The following is a 26,487-nucleotide window of genomic DNA, read 5'->3' as shown; positions in this document are numbered from 1 at the left end:
AAACTACGTGGTTAAATTTGCATAAATTATGATTTATAGATAATTCAGCTAATTCAGAAATTCTTCTAGCTAAAATGATTAAGACTAAAAATGCACCTTAAAAGAAAGAAAACATAAAGATGTCTCTTTTAAGGGCTCAAATGGTGGCTTCATTCATAAGTTAAGTACTAGATTCAGATCACACGGGGGAAATCTATGCACTGTTGCTGACAAAGTCGCACCTTCCAAAAATCTCTTAACAAAGAGAGAGAAGAGAAGGAATTGAAGTGAATCAGGGAGAAAATTAAAAGTGGAAAAATTCAGAGCAAAGAGTGAAAAGAAAATATGTCCTATTGGAGCAGGAAATAGGAATAAGTCCTTTCTGGTGGGTGCTCTTCTGGCAAATACACTGAAAAGGTCTATCTTTTCTGCCTACTGGAGCAAGTGGGAAGAGCAAGCCACCGAAAGGATGTTCCTACCTTCTCTGATGGGAAAAATCTATTTTTGTAAAAAATAAAAATGCAGTTCTTAATTTTAATCACAAGCCCACTTTCCTGAAAGGTACTCAAATTTATTTCCATCTGCCTACATATTTCATTGTTAAAATAAGCCTAACATGCTGCGGATCACATTTATTTTTGAGCTTTTTGAAGGAACTTATTAAAATAGCCAGCACCTCCTAACCACAATGACTGTCAGTAATTAACAGGGATATAACAATATATAAAGATAAGCAGATTTCAACTGACAAATAGTTTGAAATGGAATAACTTACAGAAAAATAAACAAAACCATCACTTTTGTCATCAATGAAAACTAGTCTGGTTCCATTGGGATCTGGGAAGATTTTTCTTACACCAACAGAATGCCGATATTCATTCACATATTGCCAGTCTTCAATGTAAAAATACTGAATAATACCAGTCTGAAAACAACAAATGGGAAATAGCAGTAATATTAGAAACAAACAAGCTGAACACATTTGCAATTGGGTCATGTTATTTAGCCTACCCGACTTACAAATTATTTTTTACCAGAAACTCTACAGAGTAACAATGACAAATTACAGTGGGACCTCGGTATCTGCGGGGGATCCCTTCCACCACCACCACCACCCCCGCATGGATACCAAAATATGTAGGACCTCTAGTTCCGTTATCCCCAATGGCAGTGCGTGCACATGGCTGCACTACCATTAGGGACAATGGGACTTCAGGTAAGCCTCTGTTGTCCCCAATGGCAGCACTTGCATGTGTCCACACTGCCAATAGGTACAACAGGGGCTGTCCCCAAAGGTAGTGCAGCCACATGCATGCACCACCTTTGGGGACAGCAGACAGCTTGCTGTCCATGGATGCTTAAATCCACAGATGCTAAGTCCATGGATATGGAGAATGGCAGCCTTTTAAATCAGATCTGAATAAATACTGAACAAGCAAATATTTCTCATGCTACTATAGAACAAGGACATTAGGTGTAGCATATGAGGACTTGGGTAATTTTAATGCCTATGCAGGCCTCCTTGGCAATTTTAGGTCCTCCATCTTGCTGCAAGAATATTGCAACAATGAAGTGAATCTGTAACTTTGCTTCCAAATGGATGTTGGGGTCAAGTTGAAATATGGGCTTCAAGGACACATTCCCTCAAACCCCTTATCATTCATCTCTTAACAAACTTAGTTTTAATAGAGAACTGAATTGAGCCTTCATTTATCATCTAAAGAATTCTGAGGAGATTTCACTTGTTTTGATTTATTTCCCTTCCTCCCTCTTTTGCATTTTTGGCCCCATTTTTAGACCTGGTTTGGCTGGGTACAAAATTGGGGAACCTGCCCCACCAAGGTTAGCTACCCCTAGACTAGTATGAGATGAAGCTTGACATGAGCACTTACATCAGTACCATAGATGAGGAATTCACTAGTTAAAGCATGGCATAAAATTTTACTTTTATCATCTGTATCTGGGAACAGTCTGGTCTCCCGTTCTTCCTCTGTATTTGAGTGTTCACTTTCTATCTGAAATAATAAAGTAAAAGAAAATTTCTGGTGAGAAAAAGAAGTATTTTAACTCAGAATTTGACATTTTTGCCACCCTATCATGCTCATCACAACTTCACCCTTTCTTTCTGTAATTACTTAAAAGCTAACAGCAGACACCCCAAAATTGCAAAATAATTTTTCAAAACACTTCTATTAATCTTGTACTGCTACATAACATTTTACCCTTCATTTGTCTCTGACAAACTCTAGCACACTTAATTGTTTTTTGTTTTGTTTTGTTTTGCTAATCTCTTCCTAAATTACTCTGGAAAATAGATTTACAACTTTTAATCTACATTAAGCCACTGAAACTGAATTTAAAGTAATACAATACATACTTAGAGTTTCTGGATCAGTGTATTCTTGGCAGTTCAGATGGCTCTCCCAGAGTTCATATTTCATAGTATACTCACCATATGCAACTGAACTTTACCCTCACATAGTGCAGCTGCATAGTCAGAATTGAGGCACATACGGGCTACCGTTCCTAGATATTCCATGTCTTTGAGCTTTTTTACTCCTGCAGAATATTAAAAACAAAATTATTGTGACTAATAAGTCTTGCATTTTTAAATATTTTAACCATTTAATATACTTCTTAATGTATAAAACAATAAATTACTATTACAAAACATCCTATAACACCATAAAGATTAATGTTTATTACAGGTGGTTTTTTTTTGTCCATTAGAGTATTATCTAGAATTCTTCATATGCATTTAGTGACATCTAGAATTTCAGGTACATTTATAATACACATGATTTTAGGTTAGAATCTCAACAGGTCTGAAAATGCTCACAGTGCTTTAAATAACAAAAAGTACTTACAGTGCCAATTACATTAGCAGTACTAGCCATTCATTAAACTGTTCCTAATAATACAAACATTATGGCACTAGTAACATAAATAACATACATAGTGTGATAAGAATTTGTTAATCATTATTCAAGTCTAATATATTTTAACTTATTGTCTCACTCTAGCATCCCTCTGAAATTTCCTTGCTACTTTAAGGATCTCAGGTCTCCCATATATTTTCAAATATTGCATTTCCAGTGACAGATTTGTGTCCACTTATTCTTTTGCACAGAGATTACCTGATGAACCTATGTACAATGCAGAAGGGTATTGCTTACAAAAGAGGACATTCATCACATAAATGAGCAAGTGAAGTGTCAGGTTGCTTGTGCAATCAGTTAATTTTGGGATGGTCAGTGCTAATGAAGCAATTGTCATTGTTAATACTTTATATTGCAAAGTCTTCTGCTGCCCCAGTGGGAGGAGAAGCACCATCTATTACTACTGTTGCTGCCTGCCTGCTCTTGATGCCACTGGCCCTCAATGCCACTACTATATATCCAAACAGTCATTGATAGACTGAGAGCCACCCAAAGCTTTGTACTGAGCATTTGTATGTTCCTGGTTCAGAGGTTCTGGCTAAGGTATTTTGGGCCTGTCTGCCTCCGGAGGGTTCAACTTCATTTTAGCTAATGGACAGGCTGGCTTTGGTGCAATCCCACCCCCTATTACATGTATTTTGTGTATTTGTATTGTGAAATTCTGAATGATGAGGGAAGCTACTATCCACAAAATCTACGCTATAATAAAGCTGTTCAGGGGACACAGGATTCTTCATTATTTTTCCTGCTACAGACTGTTTGGAAACATGAATTTACATGTGTGAAAATTAGGGGCATCTGCTCTCCATCTTTTTACTTCATAAGCCCAAGAATAATTGGTTCCTTTTCTCCCCGCCCCCCCGGGTCACTATATAAATTGCACGTATTATCATTCTTATGGGGAATATTAGCTAGCTGTTATGATACCAATGATGTGACTTGAAGGATAAGGACAGGTTACATACCTGTAATGGTATTTCTTCGAGTGGTCATCTGCGAATACATTCAAATGGTTTGTACTGCGCCTGCACAGCTTATCTCGTAACCTTCTGGAATCACTGGGCAAAGTTTACTTTGCAACTTTTTGGCGATAGCTCCGCCCATCCCATAAGTCCCCTGCCTTACCGCTCTTTCTCCAGTTCCGAAATTTTACCCCGCACAAGCGACAAAGGAGCGAAACAATAAAGAGCAGGACACTGAGGGGAGGATGGGCGGGATTTGTATCTATTCGCAGATGACCACTCAAAGAAATACTGTTACAGGTATGCAACCTGTCCTTCTTCTTTGTGGTCTCTGCAAATCATACAAATGGGTTAGACTGATAAGCTTAGATCAGTGGCGGAGGGAGTGTCATGACACCAAGGTTAGGTTCAAATAAAGTTGTGTTTATTGAAAACAACACAATAGAGTTTTTAAACCAAAAACTGTGTTTGAAGCATTTAGTACCTCAATAAACAGCACTTTTTAAATAAGCCATCAACAAGTGCACTGCATTTTCAAAAAAGGCATTCAAATCATAAGGCACATGCGTAAACCGTGTCAGTTTTGGCAATTGAAAAAAATGAACATTATCAACAGTTTGTAAACAAAGTACAAAGGCATAGGTCAAGGTGTCATTGTAAAACCATGTAAAGTGAAGTTTCAAGGCACAATAACTTGGAACACAATGAAGTTAACAATCAAAGAGAATGCAGTGTAAACAAATCAATGTAAACCCGAAACCAACACTGCCCTCCCAAAGGCTGCGTCTTGTTTGGCCCTGGTGTCCAGCCTGGGACCAAACTGCATCTTTGCAGACATCCTCCAAAGGCACCCCAATGAAGAAAGAGGACGATGTCGCTACCGCTCTAGTTGCATGAGCTCAAACCCTGGCAGGGAGATGTCTACCCGACAGTTCATAGCAGAGGTGGATGGTACCAGCCACTCATTTGGAAAACCTCTGTACAGTCACAGGTAGTCCCATCTTAGGGTCCAAGCAGCACTGGAACAATCTCTTGGAACGGCTCGAACCCATAGTCCTGTCCAGGTAGAAAGCCAAGGCCCTTCAAACATCCAAAGTATGTAAATGGTGTTCGGTATTGGTGGTCGGGTTCAAAGCCAGGGTCAGCAACACAATGTCCTGACACATATGAAAAGAAGACCCCTGCTTTGGCAAAAAGGTAATGTCAGTCCGTAGGACAACCTTGTCCTTATGAAATCTAAGGAAAGGCTGGTCCCTCCGCAAAGCACAGAGCTCACCTGCATGTCAGGCAGAGGCGATGGCCACCAGCAAAGCTGTTTTCCAAGTCAACAGCCTTAAATCAGCAGTGGCCATGCGTTCAAAAGGCTTGGATTGCAAACAAGACAGCACGGTGTCCAAGCTCCAGGCCGGTATCAGTACCAAGACTGGAGGATGTAAGTTACTGCAATCCTTCAGGAAACTCTTCACAAGAGGATCTTTTAAAAAGGAAGGTCTGGCCTCAAACTGATAATGAGAGCAGATGGTGGAGAGGTAGCATTTGATGGAGTTAAGGCATAACCCAGAATCCAACAAGGACAACAGGAACTCCAGCACTGTTGATGTCAACACCCGAGATGGGAGAGGTCCCTCGCAGAAAGGAAATCAGCAAACTTCTTCCATTTAGAAGTGTAGGATTTCCTTGTAGCTGACTTCTGGGCAGCCAGGATCACTGTCTGTACCGAGGGAGGGAGCAACTTTAGAGACAGAGCCTCCAGGCCACCAGTGGCAGGTTGTCGATGTCCAGATGTCGAACCCGGCTGTCTTGAAGAGTGAGAAGATCGGGATGGAACTCGAGTTGGAGAAGCTCTCCCTGGGACAGGTGGAGCAGGGACGGAAACCAAGATTGTCTCGGCCACCAAGGAGTGATCAGGATGGTATCCGAACAGTCCACTATCATTTTGGACACTACCCTAGTGATCAATGGGAATGGAGGGAATGCGTAGAGCATCTCTGTCGATCAGGTGAAGAAGAATGTGTTTCCGAGGGAATTGTTTGTCCATGACCAGGAACAGAACTGGATGCAATGGCTGTTCGAGGCTGTTGCAAAGAGGTCGATCTGTGGTGTTCCCCATTGATTGAAGAGGTCAGTCACCACCTCGGGATGGAGCATCCATTTGTGACAAGTCGTGGGAGACCTGCTGAGTTGGTTGGCTAGGTCATTTTCCTCCCCTGGCAAATGGACTGCTTGGAGGAAAATTCCCCTCGTGATGCATCATTCCCAAATGTGAAGTGTGATCTCGAGCAAGGTCTGGGATCTGGTGCCTCCTTGTTTGTTGAGGGAGTACATCACCGTGGTGTTGTCTGTCAACAGAAGTACTAACTTGTCCACCAAACTTGTCTCAAACGCCTTCATGTCTTTTTTGACAGCGAGCATCTCAAGAGTGTTGATGCGAAGAGGTTGCTCGTCCTGAGACAACTTATCCTTGATCATGAGTCTAGGGTATGAGTGCCCCATCCTTCCATGGAGGCGTCCATGATCAGCATGATTTGAGGCTGAGGAGGCGAAAAGGGCACGTCGACACAGATGTTCCTGTAGTCTAGCTACCAGTGGAGTGAGTGGGCGACTGGCTGCGGTACCATAAGCCATTTGGACGGAGGGTCTATCATTGGGTCGAAGACTGACAGGAACCACGACTGGAGAGGTCAAAATCGAAGTCTTGCCCATGGGGTTGTGAGGAATGGATGGTTGTATGAGTGAAAAGTGGCACTAGAAGACTGAACAAAATGGAGATTCGCAATGCATGATATGGGAATTACCTGGCAAGCGAAGCGAGGATTTTTGAACCTGCTGCTGAGGTGATGGCGCATCTATGAAAACCACAATGTAGCTGCCAAGTGTTATCTATAAGGAAAGGACATTCCAATCCAAGAGTTGGTACGAACCACAAGAACTTACAGAATGTTTGGACATGGACTGATAAGAGGAGAAATGTAGAGAACTCATCAATCAAGGAAATTTCTGTCCGAGGGCCAAAGGGCGGTGGACATTGGAAGCAGAGAATCAGAAAGCCTTAAAAGAGAGAGCTTTCCAAACCAGAGGTGTGTTCCTGTATCCGCGGCAACAGGGCTCCCATGGCTTCATGAAGACGCCTGATCAATGGCTTCAGTGAAGTGTCATCTGTGTGTGTGAGTATTGTGTGAATGGTGTGTGTGAGAGCTCTCTTGGTACTTGTAGTTGTTTATGTCTGTGTATTCCAATAAATGTTGCATGCACAGTGTCTAAAACCAAATTTGGTGCCTCTTTGTCTGTATCAGCCCTGCTCTGAATAAGTCCACTGGGAGGGAGATTTCCACTACACGCTCTCAGGTTAAACAGGTTGCCCTTACAAACTTGGGCATAACAGGATCACAAGGGGCGTGGAGGCCATGTGCCCCAGAGCCACCTGGACATCTCAGGCCCTTATCCTCCTGTGAGCGAGGCAGGTCTGGACCGCAGTGCAGAGGGCTTGAAACTGATCTAGAGGCAGGTAGGCAATACACTCTTCGGAGTCGAGAATGGTACCGATGAACCTGATTTGTCTGGTTGGGGCGAGATGTGACTTCTCCAAGTTCACCACGAGCCCAAGAGATGAGAGGAGCGACAGAGCAAAGTCGAGACCTATCTGTAGTTCGTCTTTGGAGAAGGCAGCGAAGAGCCAGTCATCTAGGTAAGGGAAGACTCTGGTCCTTCTCTGGTGGAGGTAGGCTATGACCGGGGCCAAGCATTTGGTGAAGGCTCTTGGAGCAGTGGAGAGACCGAAGGGAAGGACATTGTATTGAAACATGCTGGTACCGAAAGCGAAGGTCAGGAACCTCTGATGACTTTCTCGAATTGTCATGTGGAAATAAGCGTCCTTCAAGTCGATCGTGGCGAACCACAGGCCCTGGTACAATAAAGGCAAAATAGAGGTAAGAGTCACCATAAGGAAGTGACGGTAAATTAAATAAACATTCAACATTCGGAGGTCCAGGACTGGTCTGAGACTGCCGTCAGTCTTGGGCACCTTGAAATATCTTGAAAAGAAACATCTGGGAGATTGTGAAGGGTCTACTGGTGAAATTGCACCCTTTGCCAAAGGAGCGCATACTTCGTCGAGAACAGTGTATGAGCTATACACTCCAGAGATGGAAGGAACGGGATGGCCGGTGGGGTAGGGACCTTTCTGTGGATGCGCCTCTCTATCGGGTCCAAGGCATCATCATCCAGGTGAGTGACTTCCAATTCCAAGGCTCTCCCCATACGGACTACATGAGTGGCAAAGGAGGTGACATTGTCCGTCGGAGAAGAGGCACCGGGATGGGAGAGCTCCTGGAGGGAGCTGACCACTTCAATCTCAGAATTTTCAGCCCCGGCATGGGACGAGTCATCATCGTCAGTGTCCTCATGAAGGAGGATGGCAGGTGAGAGTGACCGATCTCTTACATGGGTGGCCTGAACCTGAGTCACCGACACGGATGCTGATTTGGGTCTTGATGTCATTGCCGGTGTCGATGTCGGGACCGACGAAGCTGGTGGGTCCGAAACTGAGGCTGGAAGGGAAGGAGTTTGGCGGCCAAGATGACGACGAGCTACCTCACGATCTACTGGCATGCAGTAAGTGTTGATTTCGCTGTCGTAAATGTATTCATGTTGGCATTGGATTGGTCGGCTCGGAACCAGAGTCGGAGAGCAACGAACCTGAGACAGAGAGTGCGGGCGCGGAGTCAGGACTGGCAATTCATCATCGGAATGGACGTCTGGCTCCGAAAGGACCTAGATGTCAAGATCCTCGATCGATTTAGCAGTCGCCGGGTGAGGTGGTAACACTTCATGAGATCAGTGTCCTCTCAAACCCGTTGGTTTGGAGCGCGCCTTTTTGGAGTGCAAATGCTGAGGTGAAGGGTCTTTGACACTCAAATGCTTCCGTTTGGAGGAGGATTTGGAACCATCTTTGTCCCTTTTGGTGCGCTCATCTTTCTTTGAGCCCCAACCTCCCTTGGAGCTGATATCATTTTGGATTTTTTTTTTTAGCGAACTTTGACTTGTCCTTGTCCCTAGACAGTGCTCCTTCAGGTTCAGCTTGGTGTCCGGAGCTCTTGGCTTTCGGCCGAGCTCTTTTGGTCTAATAATCACAGCCCGGGCTTTGGAGAGAAGCTGAAGCGGCACCGGGCTGTTTTGAGGCAGACCCCGAGGTGCCTGGACAACCTTATCCACAGAAGCCGAAGGTGGAGGGGCCAAAGTAGGCCAAAGCTCCTTGAGGCTGGAGCGCCTGCTTATACAAAGTAGCCTTCAACCATGCCTCACGGTTTTTCCTGGCCTGGGGGGGTCAGTGATTGGCACTGGGCACAAGTCTTAGGAGTGTGTCCTTCCCCGAGGCAAAGGAGGCAAGTACAGTGGTACCCCGGGATACGAATGCGCCGCCTTACGAAATTTCCGGGTTACGAAAAAAATCCATTGAAAAAAACATTTCCGGGTTACGAAGGTTATTTCGGGTTACGAAGAAAAATTTGGTGCTTTTCGGCGCGATTTCACACGGAATCGCGGCTTTCGCTATTAGCACCTATGGGCTTTTCGGCTAGCGAAAGTTTCCGGGTTACGAAAGCGGCGGCGGAACGAATTAATTTCGTAACCCGGGGTACCACTGTAGTGCGGTTATCCTTTTCAGGGATTTTACCACCGCATGGGTCATAAGCCTTGAATGGCGGAGACATCTTATCCGAATTGAAATCCAAGCCAAAGTCAAAACAAACCAACCGGTCAGTACAAAGTCAAAGTTGCAGAAGAGTGAAGAATGGTCAAAAACTAGCGGAAGTAAAGAATTAAATCAGATTCTACCGAAGCGATTCACAAGCGAGGTTCCTAGAGCTTTTAATGCGGCAGAAAAAAGGAATTGGAGAAAGAGCAGGAAGGCAGGGGATGGGTGGAGCTACCGCCAAAAAGTTGCAAAGTAAACTTTGTCCAGTGATTCCAGAAAGTTCTGAGCTAAGCTGCACAGGCACAGTACAACTCATTTGTATGATTCGCAGAGACCACGAAGAAGAAACATACTAAAATTATATAAAATGACCAATATATTTTATATATAAACATGCATGTGGGTATGTATAATAATGAAGCATTACTTTAACAGAACTAGAGATATACTTACTGCTCTCTCCAAGAACATAAAACCATGCCCGATTATTCATTCCCACAGCCAAGTGATAATGACCTACAGCAACAAAGCTAGGCTCAACTTCCACAGAGACTGTAATTGGTAGTTCCTATCAAGACAAACAGCATTTCTTTGGATGAGGACTCTTGGCAATCAATCACAATATTATACCTAAGCTAACTTTAAAAATGAGTGAAGTACCATACACTTTCAATGTGATTGGCTACAGTAACCTCAAGAAGTGAGGTCAGGTATGCAATCCGTGTGCTGTAGGAGTCTCCAAGAATGGGAAGTTTTGTCAAGTAGACACGGATAAGTCCTCTTCTTGTAGACACTGCCAGCAATTGTCCATCATCTGTCCAAGATACCTGATCTAGACCTAAAATATCAACAGTATTTTGTTTTAAAAAACATTCTTGTGTTGGAAAACCAAAAAGCAATAAAGATTTAACAAATTAATGAAGTCAAGTCTCCAGAACCAACCTCAGTTACTGCAAACCTCTGTATCTGACAGAGTAACATATCTGTATGAATATTATTTGTAACATTTAACTCATATGTATTTCTAGCCATATCCAAGTCTTGATCTGCATAACAAAAATTGTTGTATTAGCAAAAAGATGTATTTATACCCTGCTTTTCCTTCATTAAACTCATGGCAGCTTACATTATCCTCTCAAAAATCCCATGAGGGTGGTTAGCCTGAGACATGGATATATAAAAACATCTCCCTTGCAGGAGAGCAATATACCTTCAGGGGAAATCTACATACAAGTAGCAGGCAAGATTACTTCAACTTCTGTCTTCCACACTCACAGACCCATCATTCCTTCCACTTTCCCCAACTTCTTTTCTGATCTCTAATTCCCTCCCCCACTTCTCCATTTTTATAAAAGCTTAAGAGAGGCAGGGGGGTAGGGTAGGACTTTGGAAGTGTTTAATATATGGGAAGGAGAGGGCTCACCCTATCCTCCAAACCCATGATACCTCCCTAAGAGTATTCATCAGGTTAAAATAAGCATAATTGCTGCATAGTGGTGGGGAGGTCCAATGGATCACGTTCAGTTTGCAGGTTAGAAGTGCCCTTCCCTTTTTATAAAATGATACCAGCCATATTCCAGTGATGTCCAAAACACAGTCTGGAAGACTGTGGGACAAGCAGCAACAATAACTGGACTTGTGTATTCCTTTGTTCCCATCCTTCACACAGGAGGAGGAGGAGGTGTTAAAATGAAAGGTTCCACTTCAAAAGGCTCCTGGTTAGCAGGAAAATGACAGTTTGAGCAAATCACAAATTGTGCCATTCAAACTATGGTTTTCTGCTAGCTGAAAGCTGAAGATCTAAATGTCCTCTCTTCCGGGGGGGGGGGGGCACAGACAATATTAGGGCTTACTTCTACTTATACCCAATCTTTCAAAGTCTTGTTTAGGAGATTCTCTGAATAAGGTCAGCCTTTGTTCTTTTATGGCCACTCTCAGAGAAGCTTGTGAAAGAGAAGGTATTTTAATATGCTAGTCTAACATGAACACTCTAGCTATCAAACTTCCTCATACAAGAAAGATGCTAATCTAAATAAAAATCTATCTGTGTGATTTTAAATGTTGTGGAATAGATTGAAAACTGATATACCTTTATTTTCTTCATCCAAGTTTATTATGGCATAAGTTTCATTCAGATCTGACAGTTCATGAATCTTGATGCTAAAATAAAAATAAAAGATCACCCTCTTAAAAACCACAATTTAATAATGCATTACATGGCATTAATCGCTAAGAAATTTACCCAATATTGTCCAGGTTGATGTTAGTTTACTGTATTACCATCTTCCTGTATTGCCACAGCACTATCACTTTTGGAATCATACATCTGTAAAGTTTCCTTCACACTAATTTGCATGCAATACAGACACAAACCAACATTTATTTATTTTATTTTTTTTAAAAAAATAATCTGAATTGTATTGAAAGATTGATATCTACCATTAATAGCTGAAAGGAGACCCACATTCCAAACTGTTTCTACTGTTGCTCCTTTCCCTGTCTTCCTTCAGTTTTATTACATAGCATTGCATGCTGTGAGCTTTAAAAGTCACTGATGAAGAGTTAGAAACAACCACTGGGATATTAACCATCTATTGAGGGTGGCAGTGGCACCTTGATTCTTGAAGTACTGCATGTAAAACTGTTCGTCCAAAATCTGCCTGTCCTGACTTAAATCACTCCACTTCATAATGCCTAATAAATGTTGATAGTTCTTTCCATCCTGCTGTTTTATATATCTTTTCCAAGGAAGATCTGGATGCTGTTGTAGTCAACATTGATCTTGTCAAATGTGCCCACACTTGTTGCGGTGTTGGACTCTGAGCATAATTGTAACACAAATGAATGCAACCTTTCAAGCGTCTTGAAATCATTGATTTAGATGCCTTGAATCCCAATGTCCTCGGATGAAATGAAATAAATAATGCCTCTGCATGCCTAATTTGTCTTGTTCTTTCAATATAAATCTTTTCAGAGCTCCTGACATCAAAGGAGTGCCACTTTTTTTCTAATTGATGTGTCAGATTTAGTGAAAATGTAGGAAGTTCTAATGCTGGAATCATGTGAAAGCATGATATGGGTTTTGGAAGGAAGGATGGCTTGACAATCAAAGACAACTTATCTCTTTTCAAATCTGCCTAGGTTAGGGTTTACTGAAAGCAATGTAATTTCCAACACTAACCTAGCTAAAGAAATCGTTACTAGGAATGTCACTTTGAAAGTCATTAATCTTAGTGATGCTTCAGCAAGTAATAAAAAACATGGTATTTCAGTACCAAATACAAATGCCAAGTAGGGAATGTGTGAATGGATCATTGTGCTTGAAAAGTTGCTCCCCTTAAGAACTGCTTGGCATGAAGATGAGCTCACAAAAGTTTCCACTGACAACACAGAAAGCAAGGCTGCTACCCGCCTCTTTGAGGTGTTAGGCCTCAATCCTTTATCTATTCTACATGTAGGAAGGATAAGATACCACATGTCCGTACCTCTTCCATTAACACTGAATTTTGCTCACACCACCTCTGGAATGCCTTGAAGGTAGACATACATACATACATACATACATACATGCTGTGGACACCAAAATCCATGGATGCTCAAGTCCCATTATATATAATACCACAGTAAAATGGTGTCCCATATATCAAGTGGCAAAATCAAGGTTTGCTTTTTGCATGTCTGTTTGTCTGTCTTTCTATCTATCTATTCAAGCCATGGATGATTGCATATGTGGTTGTAGAATTTGTGGATATGATGGGCCAACTGTATTTATTTATGCTCTGGTATGACTTATAATATTCATCACTCTTCACTGACTTTTTTCTGAAATGTATTAGAAACCTGTAAGTCTGTAGAAATTGCAAAATCACCCTGAGGTCATGCTCTGTCTTCTGTCTAAGCCCAGCTTTCAGCAAGATATCATACAGGTATGGAAACTGCTGCACTCCCTGTTACCTCAAAACCACTATCAATGGAATAAGAACTTTGGCAAGAACCCTGGGTGCAGTTGTTAGGTAGAGATCTGAATTACAACAGATGCAGCTGTAATCAAATCATAAGTATGTCCTGCAGCTGTAGTGCATAGGGACATGCAAATAAGCTTCTTTTAAGTCTACAGCAGTGATTCCCAAACTTTAGTCCTCCAAGTGTTTTGGACTCAACTCTCAGAAGCCTCAGCCTACTTGACCAAAAGTCAGGAATTCTGGGAGCTGAAGTCCAAAGCATCTGGAGGACCAACGTTTGGGAATCACTGGTCTATAGAGAATATGTTATTGGTTTTGGCTAATATGATTTCTCTAGTATGGTTTGCCATACCCCCATCTTGAACTTTCAATACTGCACTGAGGAATTTTAAATCTTGTGTATTTTGGGACCGTAAAGAAAACGGGGTAAATTCCTTTGAATCTCTCATTAGATTTTGGTTTTGGTTTTCCATTTCTCCTTATTTTTAATCTTTTTAGGAAATAATTGTTTTAGATCTTATCACCACAGTTTTCAGCTCTTAGTGCTGATCTTCCCTCCATATCACTCTTGATATAATAATATTTTTCTTTAGTATAGATTCTGTAGCCTGTTCAAAGGTGCACCTCTCAAAGCCCAGCTGAATGGCAGAAATATATATATGCACTGCAGCATGTGTGCTTGCAGCTGTGTGGTTTAGATGGCAGATTCTTCCTTCTGCATCCTTTTCTTTTTCTTTGATGGGGCATCTTTCACAGAGCTCCTCTCCATCCTCAACTTTTTTTCTCTTTTTCTTAAGCAAGTCTCATGCTGATGTCATTTGTAATCTAATAATTTTTGCCTAATTATTGTTAGCATGAGTTATATTTTAATGTAGTAAATATAAATAGAGAAAATCATTCATCAACTGGCAAGGTAACAGGAAAACCTGAAGGGGAGAGAAGGGAGTAATGGTATAAACAGTTTGGAATTTTGGTCTCTTGCCTTGATCAACTGGCATGAGGGAATATCTCAACAGTTGTGGATTGCTCTTTCACCCTCCTGAAATGGAATGTTCATAATGTAAGATTAATAGTAAATATCAAGTTTGGTAAAAATCAAGGCATAAATTTAAATGCTAAAGAAGAATATTTCTGTTATTGTGTATCTTCAAGTCATTTCTGAGTTATGGCTACCATAAGGCAAATCTGTTGTGGGGTTTTCTTGACAAGATTTGTTCAGAGGAGGGTTGCCCTTGAGGCTAAGAGAGTATGACTTGCCCACCATCACCCAGTGCTTTTCATGGCTGAGCAGGGATTTGAACCCTGCACTTCACCGTCCTAGTCCAGCACCCAAACCACTACACTACACTGGCTTTCTAGAGAAAAATACAGAGCTACAAAGTGTTTCTCTGAGAGGTAGTCCAATAGTGGACAGACTGGATCAAAAAAATCTCACAATAGTCTTGTTTTAGGACCAAAGACAATGTTTGGTGACAGTGCGAAATTTGTGGATTTTGTATAGCACCACAAATCTTAAATTATATTGTTGAGAAAAACTATATTCCAAAAATTTCATTTATTGTACAGAATATGTAGTTAGTTTGCCCACATACCCAATCATTTAGCACTGTGAAACATATACACATCTACAAAGACCTTAGCAAAGATTAGATATTTAAATTAGCCCTGCTCCTCTAGTATACACTAAAATATGAAAATTAAATTCCAGTTACTCTATACTCATCTATAAGTGTAAAAATTTATGCCCAAAAACTGACCCCAAAATCCCAGTCCGACTTATTTACGGGTCAGTATGGTAATGTGATAGCAGCTCTTTCAGATTTTCCCACGTGGTGGGGAGAGAGTTTCTTTTTTCTCTTGAGTCAAGCAGAAGGAGTCCTGGATGATTAATTGCTGTTAAAGAAACAAACAGAATCCCTCTCCTGCCTGTGCTGGCTGCCGCTGTCTAGGGAGTGAAAAGTCTTGATTTCTGTAATGTGCTCTACATAGGGCTACCCTTGTACTAAGTTCGGAAGCTTCATTTGGTTCAAAATGTGGCAGCCAGACTGATCACCGGTTCGTCCAGGTTTGACCATATTACACCTGTTTTAAAACTCTTCACTGGCTACCAATTAGCTTCCGGGCGCAATATAAGGTGTTGGTTACTACCTTTAAAGCCCTACATGGCTTGGCCCTGAGCTACTTGCAGGAACGCCTCTCCCTACATAATCCACCCCGCACTCTCATAATAACTGGAAAGAACGTACTAGAACACCAATCAATCAGGCTCATGTTGACTTCCCAAAGAGCCTTTACTGTAGCTGCTCCAAAATTGTGGAATGGTCTTCCCGAAGAGATCCGTCTTATTGCCTCCTTGGAGGCATTTAAGAAGACACTTAAGACGGATCTCTTCCAGTGAGCTTATCCACCTGACTTTGTGTAAGAGATAATTCCTATCCTCTTGGCCATTGTATAACTCTATCGTATTTCCACCTGATGATAAGCTAGTTTTAAAATTAATTGTTATTCTTTTTATTGATGTGTTTGTATGTGTATTTTAGCAAGCTGTAATCCCGCCTTTATGAATCTGGGAGAGGCGGGAAAATATAAACAAACTATTACTATTATTATATTACTTGCTTTCTTGCTCACTATATACTGAGCCAAGAACTAAATTCATGGGATCTATTCTGTTCAATTTACAGTCTAATACTACCTCTGAAAAGATTTTTTACCTCTTGTCTGACACTGATTCTAAGGTAACTTATAAGGTTTCATTGTTTGCCTCAACAGCAATCAAAATTCGGGCAAGAGTTATTGCAGACATTGCAGTTGATTGCCATGGGGATGATTTTATCTGATTTTTAAAGTTGTTTTTAATGTTGTTTTAGTTAAGTGCCTGGAATTTTTATTATGTTTAATGTATAAAATTCAGATGTTAGTTATTTGATGGAGCATTTTACAATTTTGAATGTTTGTTATTGGTTTTCCCCCATGTGCCCTGATTACATGCTGTTCTCCCCTGATATGCAATGGTACTATCTAGCTAGTTTGTCTTTTTTGGTTTTAACGCTTGTTGTAGATTTTATAGTGTTTTAAAGTATTGGTTATTTTTATGATGTTTTTATACTGTATGTTTTTATATTGCATATTGTGTTACATTTTTTCCTTGCTGTACCCCGCTTTGATCTATTTTTGGAAAAGCGGGTTATAAATAAAAATTATTATTATTATTATTATTATTATTATTATATTAATCATGCAAATTGCCTTTGGCTTCAGCATTAATAAAATTGAATTGAATTGAATATTATTATAAAAGCAAAGTTTAAATGCTGAAGCAAAAAGCCACAGAGCCTCCCTTGCTGTGCCCACACACTGAAGGAGCCTCCAAGTTTTGCCCACGACTTATCCACAGGTCATGACAAAATCTGTAATTTTGGCCCCCAAAGCTGCCCTCGATTTATATATGAGGTCAACTTATAGTTGAGTATATATAGTATTATTATTTAACATTCATAAGGAACTATGAACTTTAATGGAGAGTTGGAAAAGAAAGATGGATGCCTCCCCATCAACAGTTCTTTAGGGTATAATCCTGTAATGATATCACCTTGAAAGTTTTGAAAGACTACTATGGTCTTCTTCCATTTTTTAAAAAAATATTCAAAGACTCTTAGCAAGAAAATGAAAACATGGAATGAAAACACGGAAATCAGAAACATATTTCACTAACTAAACAACATTTTGCTCCAATTCGGAATGAGAATACTAAGCCAGATCATTGTAAGAATATCAAGTAGCAACACACGATTTGGGGCTCTACGGATTGTTCTTGACTGCAATTCTCATATCCTTGACTATATTGTTTGGGATAATGGGAACTTCAGCAATAAGGACAACCGATTGCCCAGTTTGATTTACAGAATGGAGACATCACCAATACAATCTTCCCTACTATGTCCCAACACTATGGGTGCAGTATGCATGTTGTGCCTGCATTATGCTCTAAAAATATTTCCTGTCTCTACTCATATCAATGAGGAATATATGCTGTATTTTTGCACTCTCTCCCTTTAGAATATATACAGTAACACACCTGCACAACCAAGATCCCTATGTGTATCAGAAGACAAAAAGATCTCTTGATCAGGGAACCGCTGCTAACATAGGGCTAAATAAAATGCTAGTTCCAGCAAGAGTCCACCCATTGAATTGATGGGACTTGTTAAGTCACCATTTATGAAAGTCTCATTGATTTCAATGATTATGCTCTAGTAAGGACTAATAATCAATTTATCTCTTCGGCTCATAACGTGCTATAATGGCATTTTCAGTGTGAGGGATCAGTATTTATCACTTGTTTGTGCAATCTAGTATATTAATGAAATATGAAAATCTTCTGACTCACCAGCTGTCTCCACATGATGCAGCCTTGTTTAGCGACTCTGATATTGCAATGCTAGTCAGGTTATCCTTATGATTAGAAGTTTGAAAGATCTCATGACCAATCTCACGAATGTGGGTAGAAATCACCACAAAAAAGCCACGTGAGAAACCAATCAAGATGTTGTTCTCCCCATATCTGTTGGAGATATTACTAACATAACCAAAAGAATTCCACCAACATGGCTGCAGAAAAAAATAACTGAAGGACAATCCTAAATGGTAAACCTTGTTAAGGTATTCAAATCTCCTTGACCATAAAATACCACAAGCTCACACCAAAACAAGCAAAGAAAAATCCCTCAGTTTAAAGATCCACAAAATTATTGTGACATAGACTTTTGTGAATTGTGCAAGTAGATTCTAGTCCACAAAGACTTATGCCATAATACATTATAGTTATCAAGGTGCCACAAGACTATTGCTTATAGTGCAAAAGAAGAATAGAACTACTCCCCTGAAAACTTTTATACACCTGGCTCACCCTTTCCCAAAATTCAATAGTATTTTAATTAATTGCTTACAATTTATAAGCCACAATGTTCCCATAACGCTGCTGAAATGAAAATTCAGTTGGGTTATCTGGGTCTTTGAAATTATATAAAAAGAGAGTTTTCTGAGCAACCACAACGCACACCTAAAAAAAAAAAAAAAAAGGAAAAATAAAAATAAAAATAAAACATATAAAGAGACCACTATACTTACAATTGCTAACAATGAAGAATGGCAGTTATTTCGCATGCTCCAATGTAGGTCTGCACAAAATATGGCCTGGGGGCCGCATGCAGCCCACCAAAGGATTTTAGGCAACCCACAAGGAAGTGGAACAACTTCAAGGGTCCTCTGCTGCCCGGCTTTCTCCTGAGGAGGAGGATAGGTAAATGCCTGCCCTGCAAGTCTTCTCCACTGCCCCACTTTCTCTTGAGGAGAAGGCCTGGCGACAGAGGAGGAGGATTGGTTAACATTGCCCTGCAAGGCTCCTCCACTGCTTGGCTTTCTCCCAAGGAGAAGGACAGATGGTGGAGGAGGATGGGCAAACATTCGCCCTACAAAGCTCCTCCTTCATCTGGCTTTCTCCTGAGAAGGTCAGCTGGTGGAGAAAGAGGGGCAAACATTTGCCCCTCAAGGCTTCTCCATTGCTTGGCCTTCTCCCAAAGAGAGGTCTGGGCAGAGGAGGAGTAGGACAGATAAGACTCCTCTGCCACTTGGCTTTCTCCTGAGGAGAGGGCTGGGCAGAGGAGGTGGAGGACGGAATTAAGATTAATTAATTCTAATTAATATTACATATTTGGGGGGGTGTTTTGGGCTATGAGGTCATGTTCTAGAAGAATTTATTCTTGATGTTTCACCAGCAGCTGTGGTTGGCATCTTCAGAAAATGCCAGAAGATGCCTGCCACAGCTGCTGGCGAAACATCAGGAATAAATTCTTCTAGAACATGGCCTTATAGCCTGAAAAACCCACAAAAAACTATGGATCCATCCGTGAAAGCCTTCGACTTCACTAATTAGTATAATTAATTATTATTAACTAATAAATATTTAATTAAAACCTATCTGCGGCCCTAAGAAGTTTGACCTATTTTAATTTTGGACCCTACCTACGGCCAAGTTGTGCAAGCTTGCTCCAATGTGTACCTTTTAAGAACTGCAAATATTTTACATAAGGACCTGTTACAGACAGAAGGATATCAGTCTTTTAGCACAAAATCCAAGTGTTATTCCCACTAAAGTATGCCTATTGAGAAAATGGCATTTGTTAAGTCAACACTTATGTAAGTCCTTTTGAGTGAAAGGATCTGCTATAGCAGGAACTGGTAACTGGCTTTAACCATGGTATATTACATATATGAGAAGCATCTTTAAAATCATACAGTGAAAAATTACCATTAGAAATCTGAATGTCATCTTGAGAAACAGCTGCGGTGTATCTGCACACAAAACTCGGCAAAATATGTTGTGCATTGTATTGTATTAGCTCTTATAATACAGGTGGGGACTGTGTGGTCTTTAAGTTCCACAAAACCTTTTAGATGGATTCTGAGTGGCCCCTGCCTCCCTGAATCTACTCAGAGTCCTTTCAAAATTGTTAAGCTGAAATTGATACTGGCGGGCGGGGGGGTGTCATAATTTTGCTCCCCTAATGTTATTTCATGAACCTCATTAACAGTGCAAACAAACAAACAGTTAAAAATGTGCTAATTCAGTACCCAAAAATCACTTGAAAATACTTCCAGTCACTTGAAATCACTTCTATGTACTGACAGGGGATAGTGGCCTGCCATGGGATTATCCAACCCCAAAAGATAGTTTGCCTTTTTTGTTTCTTTGTAGAAACTTTATAACCATAAGCTGCAAGGCAAGCTGACAATTTTGCAAGACAATATAGAGATATGATGCTAAGAAAGATGCCAAGGTTTTTGATCTATGGTTTTAATCTTTCATCTACATCTTGGATTTAATTTAATTTTTCTGTGTTTAAAATTATCCTTTTTATTTTCATTTTCACAGCACCCTTGGTTTCATTAAATGAAGGAGAATAACTGAATACAGTCTGTACAAGTTGTTACTGCTGATGACTTACTGTGGTCTCGTTTCCTCCTGTTTTGTCATCTGTCTTCATTACTATGAATTCCATATCACTGGGATCTCCTCTCACTGTTGTCTGCAAAAATAAGGTCCCAAGGTTAACATTATGCATGAAACAATACAGTCTTATTAATCACTATTCCAAAAGTGGATTGCGAAACTGACTTGCTGGGCAGAAATGGGTTGTTTCCTCTTGCTTTGCACTAACATAATAATTGAATACAGCTTTCAACCTCCCAAATACCCATTTATTTGCTCACTTTAATCCAAGACCACCTGTCATAGGATGTCTGCACTGGAAAACCTGATCCCAACCAAAGGGGACTATTAGTTCGATTTTCACAGCATCACATATGACCAAGAGCCAAGCCCAGATATGTAAGGGTATGCTTCTTTTGCAACTTTTAAGAATATCTACATATAATACATGACATTAGCTTGAACTGAATATTCTTAAAAAGTGGCATCCTCTTTTCCTTCTCCTATGTATGAATTTTAAGGAGCAATCATATGTGTTATACAAACCAAGGATAAAATTGTGTCCTAAACCAGTAGCAACTTGAACCATTGCAAAACCTCATAATACCTTTATTTTTATATAGGTATGGACATTCCCATGACTAATCAACAGTGAAATTAGCCCCTCCATTGCTCTTCCCTAGTAAATTGGGAAAGCCAGGAAAGTGAGAAGAAAAGATAAAGTAAATTAGCAATGTTGCCTTTCACCAGTGAACCCACTGTGGATGGCCATGGATTTTTAAACATTATATAGTTATTTTTTGAAGCCTTGACCATTTTCTGCAATTCAGTCATGTCCCGTCAACATTAAAGACAGGACAATCCCAAGCACAATCAATAGCCCAAGACAGACGGGCTGAAAGGGGTGTGGTGGTGGTGATGATACTAGGGTTAGGTCCCTAACCCTAGCATGGCATGGCAGTGTCCTGATGACGGTGTCCCATCCATATGGGCGCTGCCATTTTGACGTAAGAGACACGCAGCACATACACATTGTTGGGCGTCGCTTACGTCACGAGTGCGTCATGCACTGTAAAAAGAACCCAGTTTTTCCGGGTTCTTTTTACTCTGGAGGGACGCCGCATGGTTTGACAGCTGTGGTGGCCCTCCGGAGGGAAACAGGCCACCGCCAGCCCGCCCTTTTGGGGCGGTCTGTCCTGGGCCAATGTTATGATACTTTTTTGTATTTTCAGAATTTCTTGTAATTCAAAACCAAAATATAGACTGATCGAAAACAGATTCACTTTATAGTTGTTTCTCTTGTGCTTTCTTTCTCATACTTTGAATGAAAACATACATGGAACAAACAAGAGCAGCCATATTTTTTCATCTAACTTTCATGTAACTTTACAATGTGCTGAGCATTAAAACATCAGGAGTTTATTACCATTCTGATAGTATCTCCTTCGTGATTGCTAACTGTTATAAATTTGTCTTCAGCACCTAGAGCTATTAATTTCCCACTGCTCCAACAACCACATGTGATCCGCTTGGAGTGCTTACCTAGAAAAACAAATTTCCATGGAACAGCCATGTTAAATAATTAAGTAATTTTGTTCTCAAATCAATCTTTTGAAGTTAACACGTTTTTAAGTCAGTGTGTTTAATAGTCCAATTATCACACTGAATGGACAAAGTGCTATTTACTAATATAGTCTAGTATCACTTAGCAACCTTTTAATATAAATACAGATGTCTTAAGTGAACAGATATTCCTCCGCCACACACAGTTAACTATTTACATTAGAGATTTATTCAATAGCTATTTTAGATGAGTTCTGAGTGGCTTTTTTCCTACATATGTAAGTAAGTTAATGAGTTCACCATGGTACTGACCAAGGACAGGAATTTTGCGAGATGTTTGGTGATTATATATAAGAACACTTCCCTTAGCTGTTCCTGCAGCAAGTAAGGGTTCAGATTTTGACCATCGTAAGAAAGACATTGGTTCCCTACAATTCAAGAAGGAAAAAAGGGAAAATCAGAGCTGTAAATTCATTTTAAAGGTTTAGCTGGTAACAACATTTAGAAATATTTCAGAATAAGTAAGCAGAAAAAGAGCCCATGTTTTAAGATCAAATAATTAAGAGGAAGAGCTACTTCTGTAGTACAAGTCTGCATATAAACATCTGTATATCATTTATTAGCTGCTCATAAAAGGAATTGCTCACAACATTAATACAAACTAAACAAAAAAGCCCCAACTGTAAAAAAGGAACCACAACAAAATGATCGAATTCAAGACCATCTTCTGCATTTTAGCAAATTAAATTTAAGAATATTGTATCTGGGATACAGAAATAATATGGAATAGATAAATTAAATCACTCAATTTTATAAAGAAAAGCAAAGTATGGTTGCTTCAAAAAAGAACAAATATGTTCTTAACTTTCAACTTTACTACCGTATTTTCCGGCTTATAAGGCAACGGGGGGTATAAGACGACCCCCCAAATCACCTGCCGGCATCATCCGTGAACTCCCCTGAGGGGGTCTCGCACAGGCTAGAGGGGGCCTTTCTGGAAGCCTGAGAGGATCCGCGGCAGCTGGGCTCCCACCGCCATTTTTTTTCTAAAAGGCGGCGGGGAAGCGGCTCCAGAGCAGGCCGGGCCAAGTAAAAGAGCCAGCCCCTTACTCCTCGGCGCCGCCACTGGGGATCCTCCGATCCTCCAGCTGCTTCCGCAGAGGACTTCTGAAGCCGCTGGAGGATTGGAGTACTGGACTATGGAGGATCGAACTACTTGACTATGACTCTCGAGACCAAGGTTCAAATCCCAGCCTGGTTATGGAAACCTACTGGGTAACCCTGGGCAAGTTACATTCTCCAAGCCACAAAGGATGGCAACAGCAAATCCCCTCTGAAGAAAAGGGCCAAAGATACCCCATGATAGGTTTGCCTTAGGATCGCTGTAAGTCTGAAATAACTTGAAGACCAACAATCAACAGCCTCTGGAGGGTCTTGGGGCAAAAACTGGCCCCAAGACAAACCACAATTGCAAATCCTGGGGTACCAAATGGCAAAAGCGTATTTGAAAGTGTAGCTGTGAGGTTTATCAATACGGAACATAAGAAATACTATACCACTAGTTAATATTATATAAAAACAGATGCACTGCAGGAATCAGTAACAACATTCTCTGAAGATGTGTGCCACAGATGCTGTCGAAATGCCAAAAATAAACTCTTGTAGAACATGGCCACATAGCCTGAAAAACCCACAAAAAACTAAGTAACAACATAGAATGTGAAAACCTCTGGGGAATGCCCAGCTAGCAAGTTCAGAAGATATATCTTAGCATAAGCCATGGCTAATGGAACACAAAATCTTGCCTAATATCTATGAGAAACATCAACAACCCCAGTTCTAGAACTTCTTGTCATATCAATTGGGCTATATTATTTTCTCATTTCCCTGATATATACTCTCTAGGATTCTCAAAAACATGCGGGGATCCATAGATGTCTGATGTCTGCACAAAGATTTTTCATTTATTGCTCAGAACCTTCAATACAAGAGCTGCTGAGGAAAAAGCTGGGAGGCTCAGCAAGAAATGCTTGCTATTTTGAACTGCTTTCTTCCATAAAGCATTTCAGAAAATGATTAAATTAGATGTATGCCTATCCCTCTCACTATCTGGCATGCTGGCACAGCTAAAATGTCTGTACTGTCAATATGGATGTATCATGGACAAAAACACAGACCATAAGTGATCACTTTCCTGTAAGCAGAAAGATCCTTGTATTATTTTCAGGCTGCCATTCTATTTAAGATATACAATGGACTTGATATAAGATATATTGTAAGTCATACCTCATGCTAGTGTCCATCAAGGTAGTTTTGTTTGTGTTGGCATCCCACAGATATATGGCACTGGATTTTTCAGCAATTATTGCTAAGGTATCTCCATCTTGATCCCAATCCATAGCAATGCAGTTGCTGAAATAGCACAGAAAATATTAACTACTATTTCTAAATATGCCTTTCATAGAAAATATTACAGTAAACTAAATTTAACTTTAACCTTTGCCTGGGTTCTTTGAGTTGTCCAACTCTTTCATGCAAAATTTCCCATTGATTCTGATATCATCGAATTTCGTAACCCAAACTCTTTTTGAAAGCATTAATGAAATAGATGAGAATAATCTGACTGAGTAGACAAATTACTTGCTACATTTTTCTATTATTTTGGCAAATCTTAGCTTGCTTAAAATATAAGGAACATTTCAAATTTACATAATATAGTCCTGTTGTTTTTTTATATATTTTATTGATTTTTGTCTGAAACAACATATTCTGATACATTTCTCTTTTACATATTTGTTTACATCATATTATTTTTCAAATTTCCTCCCCCTCTTTAACTTCTTCAAATTATAAATTTATACATCATATATATATATATATATATATATATATATATATGTTCAAATTCTTCTTCCATAATTTATATCATTACAACATGTCTAATTATATAGATCTTATACACTCTTGGTTATTTTATATCATATATGTCTAAACACTTTGACGTGATTGTTTTTAAACAGTTACCATTATATCAAAACTTTTCTAAATTGTTAATACTGATTTCTTTCCTTCCAATACTAACTATTGACAGCAAATATTATTCCTATTAAATATAGTTGAAAGCAAAGAACTCAGGAAACATTTAAAGCACATACTATATAGTCAAAGCTGCCAGAATCTCTTTCACAAAAAAGTGTAGTAGTACCGAAATTCCGACAATAGATGACTGTCTAAATAAAACTTTAGACATGCTTGAAATGGACAAACTCACAATTTTATTAAAGGATAAAATAATCAATGAGAAAAAAGACTGGGACATAATAATGAATTATTAGAAAACAATCCTGTTAATTTTTAAAACTTACCCTTGTAAATTAATTTCATTCTTCTTTTTACCATGCCGATCAAAGATTTTTACAGTGTGATTGTGACTTTAAAAAAAAGAAAGAAAAGATGAGCACAGAAGACAAATAATCATGTTGGTTATATATCTATAAATGCTCATTAATGTCTTAACCTCTTTATACGTGACAAACTCTGACTCAGGTTAAACATAAGCAATTTTTCATGGCCATGTATTTACATTTGGTTATGCAGTATGGATACTTTCAGTAACTTTAAATATATGTTATCTTACCCTGTAACAGCAATGTAGTTTCCTAGAGTTTTTTGCCAAGCAAAAAGCACAGGGGAACTAGGTGCATCCTTTTCAAACAGGCAAAACACTTCCTATGGAAAGAAAAAGTCAATGATAAATGTGTAAACATATGTTTGATTTAAAGTTTTCATTTGCCAAAAACAATATATGCAAAATACAAACTACAGTCATCCCTCCATATTTGCAGCTTTGATATTTGGGGATTTGATTATTCATGGATTTCATTAATATGTTCTCTCTAGGACTGTCTAGGTCCTCCAGTGCAACTCTGTGGTCAACTTTAACTAAAAGTTGCACTGAAAGAACATTTGTTGCTACTCCAGTGCCATTCTATGGTCAGTGTATGTTGGACATTGACCACAGAGTTGCACTGGAGGACCTAGAGATTCCTAGAGAGGTAAAAACAATGTTTTTGTTATTTGCGGTTTTTCCATATTCACGGGGGTCTTGTTCCCCTAACCCTAGCAAATATGGAGGGACAAGTGTAATCTATACAAAAACAATCCTCAACATTCTCTCACAGTGATACGAATAAGAAACATGCTAATTTTTGATAAGACTCTACAGGTAGGGTTCAATTCTGATCAAAATAGCTTCCAATGGACAATACAAAAATAAAATACTGCAATCTTAATTAAAAGGCAGAGGGGAACTTGCCTCCACAACAAGGGAGTCAACAATGACAAGGACACTTAATTCCACACTACTGGTGTCTCTTGTGTCTGTCATAGAAGTGAATGC

The 26,487-nt window shown here is 39.9% G+C and overlaps 1 protein-coding gene across 5 annotated transcripts in view; it reads right to left on the bottom strand.

Annotated features, from left to right (window-relative positions):
• WDR19 (WD repeat domain 19) overlaps window positions 1–26,487 on the bottom strand; it is a 61,522-nt gene that overhangs the window by 32,440 nt on the left and 2,595 nt on the right. For 3 of the 5 annotated variants that reach the window (XM_089525112.1, XM_089525110.1, XM_089525111.1), the window contains exons 2-15: window positions 25,726–25,817; window positions 25,454–25,519; window positions 24,375–24,500; window positions 22,401–22,516; window positions 21,952–22,067; window positions 20,542–20,622; window positions 18,484–18,596; window positions 17,925–18,098; window positions 11,662–11,732; window positions 10,238–10,410; window positions 10,026–10,140; window positions 2,432–2,538; window positions 1,872–1,994; window positions 755–904 (exon numbers count right to left, since the gene is read on the bottom strand). In XM_089525112.1, coding sequence (XP_089381238.1) covers window positions 755–904; window positions 1,872–1,994; window positions 2,432–2,538; window positions 10,026–10,140; window positions 10,238–10,410; window positions 11,662–11,732; window positions 17,925–18,098; window positions 18,484–18,596; window positions 20,542–20,622; window positions 21,952–22,067; window positions 22,401–22,516; window positions 24,375–24,500; window positions 25,454–25,519; window positions 25,726–25,817 — 1,623 coding nt within the window. Of the gene's footprint in view, window positions 1–754; window positions 905–1,871; window positions 1,995–2,431; window positions 2,539–10,025; window positions 10,141–10,237; window positions 10,411–11,661; window positions 11,733–17,924; window positions 18,099–18,483; window positions 18,597–20,541; window positions 20,623–21,951; window positions 22,068–22,400; window positions 22,517–24,374; window positions 24,501–25,453; window positions 25,520–25,725; window positions 25,818–26,487 lie in introns of those variants that run through there. The other 2 variants (XM_089525114.1, XM_089525113.1) reach the window with 2 other exon arrangements.

The sequence above is a fragment of the Sceloporus occidentalis genome, unplaced genomic scaffold, assembly GCF_023333645.1.
Source record: "Sceloporus occidentalis isolate IW3139 unplaced genomic scaffold, rSceOcc1.0.p SCAF_5, whole genome shotgun sequence".
Classification (NCBI taxonomy): domain Eukaryota; kingdom Metazoa; phylum Chordata; class Lepidosauria; order Squamata; family Phrynosomatidae; genus Sceloporus; species Sceloporus occidentalis.
Note: the sequence above shows the minus strand (reverse complement) of the source record. Positions and strands in the feature narration are given on the sequence as shown.